This window comes from Haliotis rubra, unplaced genomic scaffold (genome assembly GCF_003918875.1).
Source record: "Haliotis rubra isolate DU_JTF1 unplaced genomic scaffold, ASM391887v1 Scf325, whole genome shotgun sequence".
NCBI lineage: Eukaryota > Metazoa > Mollusca > Gastropoda > Lepetellida > Haliotidae > Haliotis > Haliotis rubra.
The window spans coordinates 1,018,122-1,023,095 of NW_025766997.1; the positions used below are offsets into that span (position 1 = coordinate 1,018,122).

At 41.6% G+C, this 4,974-nt stretch overlaps 1 protein-coding gene across 1 annotated transcript; it reads left to right on the forward strand.

Annotated features, from left to right (window-relative positions):
- The first annotated feature begins 231 nt into the window (after positions 1-231).
- Positions 232-4,608, forward strand: LOC124283941 (growth arrest and DNA damage-inducible protein GADD45 alpha-like). Its single transcript, XM_046719980.1, has 6 exons — positions 232-391; positions 1,664-1,768; positions 2,429-2,552; positions 2,953-3,084; positions 3,566-3,702; positions 4,188-4,608. Exons 1-5 carry the CDS (start codon positions 345-347, stop codon positions 3,671-3,673), a joined length of 516 nt encoding a protein of 171 aa, XP_046575936.1. The 5' UTR covers positions 232-344; the 3' UTR covers positions 3,674-3,702; positions 4,188-4,608.
- Positions 4,609-4,974: the final 366 nt, after the last annotated feature.

The window sequence follows — 4,974 nt, forward strand, 5'->3', positions numbered from 1 at the left end:
TATTTTTTTGAAAATAAAATTATGTTAATTTGACCTTTTGTGGTTAAAGTACTGAGTGAATGTTGAAAGGTGTGAACTGTGACAGGGACACCATCTGTCGTGGTTGTTGCTATCTCTAGAAAACTTCGCTCGTTACAAACAAAGACGAAACACGCTAGCATGCCTTAGTGTTCAGCGACAAACGAGTCAGCCAATCGGAGAGCTCGTTACATCGCGCCTCGCCCCCAGGTAGACTGGGACCGACTGTAGCGCATAGGCTATTGCAAGTCAGCTGTGAGCTTGTCGAGACGTGGACCGTTCGTACCAGAACTTTTCTCTTTGTTTCACCTGCAGCAAGCTAGACGATGACTTTGCCGGAATTAATGAAAGATTCGTCACTGCAAGCAAAACCGTAAGTGCAAATATATTTCTTGGCTTCAGGATTGATCGGCTGTAGCTGGTAGACAGTGCAACTCCGAGCAGCAGACGTAGAACGGGACAAAGAAGCACGCATTATGTCCCGTGCAAATTTCACATGCAAACTTTAAACCACTCTCTAAATGCAAATATGTAATGTATGAAGTTATGAAGACATTCTGCAACGTTGATAGGGGTTTTGTCGAGAAAATTTCATTCATGATGCCAATGCACACAGCATTCGGCTTATGCAACACCGGTTACAGTGTGTTGCGCCTTGTTACGTTGTTAGGAAGGTGGGGCTGGATACGGCTAGTCAGTTGCAGACGAATAGTCCCTGCTTATAATCTTACTTCTGCATCTCACGTCTGGCAAACTAATGACCCTCGGGTCATGGAGGGCAGGTTAATTACGCAATTAGTTTTATTTACAGGGCAGAACAGCTTGCTACTTGCAGCCTTAAATCTGCATCAATATTGCGCTATTTCTGCTGTAGCCTTGCTGAAACAGTGCCTCGGGTTACGTAGGTAATTAATGATTTATGGCTCTCCCTGATCAGCTGGCTTTATTCGTTTATTGGGGTTTGGTTATTCTAAAGAAAGGCGTTTGTGCATGAAGTTATTGTGCTGGCGTTCTTGTTTTATTACGATTTAAAATCTGACGCAAGTTCTCAGATTTAGTCTCGAGGCAAATCACATGATACGGTGTTTCGTCAGCTCATAGTGTGTGATCGTGTGCAAGTCACGCAGCAGGATGAAAGGTCACAGGTCACGCTTCTGTCGCGATCACCTGTTGAATGTAGTCGTATTGATACGGAAGGGAATCGGTCATCTCCAAATATACCACATTGTCATTTTAACTATGCACAGAAACCAGTCAGCCTGTAACGCTAGGAGGAATCTCTCGCAGTGGGGTTTGCAACGTGACGTCATATCGCCAATGGAAACGGGGATATCCCTTAGCGCTGAGTAAACAGCACGATAACACTTGATGAATCCAACGAGCTATTGTGCCTGCATTTGCCGTTAATCTCCACCTGAGCCCAAACAGAGTTTAATACCCAAACAGAGATTAATCTCCAAACACTTAACAGGATTGTGAGGAAAACTTTGCAATGGTGATGTGGTAAGGATTTATTATGTTGAAATAGTGGTATGATTCACGACAACGAATCCTTGTTAAGTGATGAATCATGACTGAATTTATACATATCGGCACATAGCCACAGCAACTGTATCCGTCAATGGCAATGCTTATTTATCCGCAGGAAAAAGATGAACGTTGGCGCCGCTTTAAGGGAGAGTATCTGGCAGGCAATGGAAGGCAACCGATTGACTTCCGGCCTTTTCGAATGTGCCAAACTTTTGAAATGGTAAGTATAAATATCTTGCATGTATATATCAGTGTAGACTAACATCTAGTCTCTGAAATGAAGATATTTTATAGAAAAAAAGGGATAATAAATAATAATCATAAAATATAATGAAAAGGAGCCCTGAGACTTTCTTCAACTATGGAAATCTATATTCCAAATCAAATATATAATATATTTGTTTCAGGGTCCGTATGGCAGGCTTATATCGGGTAGCGTTGTACAAAGCGATCTTAGCGCACGCTGATCGTAACTCCCATTCCTTAACATTGACCTAAGGTGGCCTCAGCGCTAAGGTTGTTTTGTACAACTGCACCCAGATATTGCAATGCCCCAGTGTTTATGTTAAAAGCCGGATGTTTTACACCCGTGCATATCCTGGATGTGCCTTACAGGAAAAGTTTAATGCAATGCATTATTAATGACTTAATCGATTTCAAAGTTTCTTGATTCTTTCATATGGTCTAAAATTATGATGTTTGTGTTTTTGTCGGCTTGTTTTCTACGTATTGGTCTGACATTGTGTAAATCATTGTGATTTTGAGGTTTTCGTCGGCCAGTCTTTTATCTATAAAGCACGGAGCGTGGATCTATAAAGCACGGCTATAAACCTTATGCATTTGACTCGGCAATAAGAAAGATATTCAACTGTTTTTTCAGTAACCCTGACAACGTGATGCTGTGTGTCCTACCAGAAGTAAGTGGGCAGCATGACGTCACTGTAGACATTCAGCACACACTCATCGAAGCTTTCTGTTGGGAGAATGAGATCAAACTGTTAAAGGTATGAAAACAAGCGGATTTGAAATCTTAACTACAATACCATCTTTTCAGTCAAGCTCATCCTCGTTTTCGGGCTTCTTGTTACTGTTTAACTGTGCATATTGATATATTCTAACTCAGTATTGTGGAATGCGAAAGAACAGAAATCGGTGGTTTTGTTAAACTAATAATGCAATGATGACTAGTTGGGAATTGGTGGGACCTCTTTAAGTCTTTTGTCTTCCTTGTCAATGCTTATACAGGATAATTAATTAAATGTCTAGCTTTAAAACATATACATTGGTAAAAAAGGAGACAACCATTTGACACAGTTATGAGGGTATGCGATCTAGATGTGCCAGATAAGGTTCGTGCCCATAAATCTGAAACCATGTGTTGACAAGAAGAGTCTTCTTCCCCAGGTCGAGAAGCAGAGCTCCCTTGGACATGTCCTTGAAGGAAGGGGAGATAAGAAGGAGACTGACACCGGAAACATTGCCACCTCCATCGTTAACAACAACACCGGGGTAGATTCAAGCTGCGTCCTCTTAGAGGTGCGTTGGTGATTTGCGTTGGCAAATTTGCGTCATGGCAACTCCCTTCGAGTCGCAAGTCAACTTTTTAGATAAGAGATGTGGCTGAAGTTTATAAGGTTTCAGAAAACCTACTCTGAGATAGACAATGAGTCTGATTTGCATGAGACTGGCAAACTTGTATCGGTCATTAACATGTCATTGCTGAAAAATCCAGCCATTATGATCACTTAGTTCCCGTAGCCCAAAAAGAGACATGGTTTCTGAACTCAATCTTTACGTTTAGGAGATAAAATATTCATGATTTGCTTTACGCACGTAATAAGAAGGCACATGTGATAGTTAACATCCAAGGTCGACTGTAGGTCATGTTGGTAAGGTAACATTTAGGCCGAGGGGAGAACATTGACAAATATAAAACTGCAATCATTTATCACCACCACATTCTACGCTAGTAACAACATGTGACAGGTGTCGTTAAATTGTGTATTTCTTATTACAGTATCCGAAGAATGGTCTCAGTTCAAATGATGAGGACGTGATAGAGTTCCACAACAGTGTCATGCTAAGCGACACCTATCCTAAACCTGTTATAGAATTCCCGGAATGATATGAGCTCCGTACAGCGATATCCAAATGGTAAGTCTAATTAGTCAACTAGTAAAATATGATTCTGAAAAAATATAGGCTCGAGCATATTACACTCTCTTAATGGTCCGTGGGTTTCCTCGCGTATCTATTGATTGTCATTAGAATCTAATGAATTTCAGGAATCGTAAGCAGTTCTTTTGCAACTTGACCTACATATACATGTCAAAGCGTACTATGTTAAGCTGCCCAGGTGTCTTTGAAGAAAACGACGTGATTGGCTTCAGCTACGTGAAAACCGTTAAACCAAACACTGCTTGAATTGAGACTTGTTTCTGTTGTGAACTTGAAAAGAATCTTGTGTACACTTGTTCACTGGGGCAGTTGGTTTTGTAAGTCGCCAGCATTGACTTTCCTTAGGATTGGAAATTCTCTTTATTTGCAAACACTGCGCAAACAGATCTGCAGTCGTATTGTTGACAGGGGACTGTGTTTGTGGAATCTGTATAAACGATGTCTCTTCAAACTTTTTTCAGGACCCAGATCGTTGGCATGAAGCCACATTGAAACCATCATCTCACAGAAATCAGCTACCAGCGATTTCCAGAGCAGACGACAGTTGCATGATGGGAAGGAAGGATCCATCGCGCACGCGATGGAGACGAAGAAACAGACGACATTCCGGTCAAGGTCACACAGAATACCGGTGGCATGGCGCTGTCCTGTTGGTGCGGATTCACTCTCTAATCGGATTTGTGGACAATTAGATATGATTGCAGACAGGCTCTCACTCATCTAATATATAAATAACATCACCTTTCATCGATACAAGGTTCACTATGTAACGAGCATGCTTACTTTAATGAAGGCAGTTCCCCCACATGCGTGTGGCAAGTGGAAATGATTGATCTTAACGTTTTTTCGTGTTGAGAATATAATAAACATTTTGAAAAATAATCTGTTATGTCATTTTGATGTGTATTCGTCGAAGGGGAGGTGGGGTAGCCTCGTGATTAAAGCGTTCGCTCGTCTCGCCAAAGACCCGGGTTCGATTCCCCACATGGGTACAATGTGTTAAGCCCTTTTCCCTAGTCGTGATTTTGCTGGAATATTGCTAAACGCGGCGTAAAAATAAACTCACTCACTTCGTCGAATGAATACATGCATTAATAGTTTGTTGTTCAACGCCTCACTCAGCAATATTCCAGCTGTATGGCGGCGGTCTGTAAATATCCGAGTTAGGGCAGACAATCCAGGCAAAGACATCTTGAGCATCGATCTACACAAATGGGGTATGGTGACATGTTTCAACCAAGTCACCGA

Excerpts from the sequence above, each read along its gene's own strand:
- LOC124283941 (XM_046719980.1), top strand. The coding sequence starts at position 345 with ATGACTTTGCCGGAATTAATGAAAGATTCGTCACTGCAAGCAAAACC. Across the intron at positions 2,553-2,952 it reads ATGAGATCAAACTGTTAAAG|GTCGAGAAGCAGAGCTCCCT; the intron begins GTATGAAAACAA and ends CTTCTTCCCCAG. Across the intron at positions 3,085-3,565 it reads CAAGCTGCGTCCTCTTAGAG|TATCCGAAGAATGGTCTCAG; the intron begins GTGCGTTGGTGA and ends TTCTTATTACAG.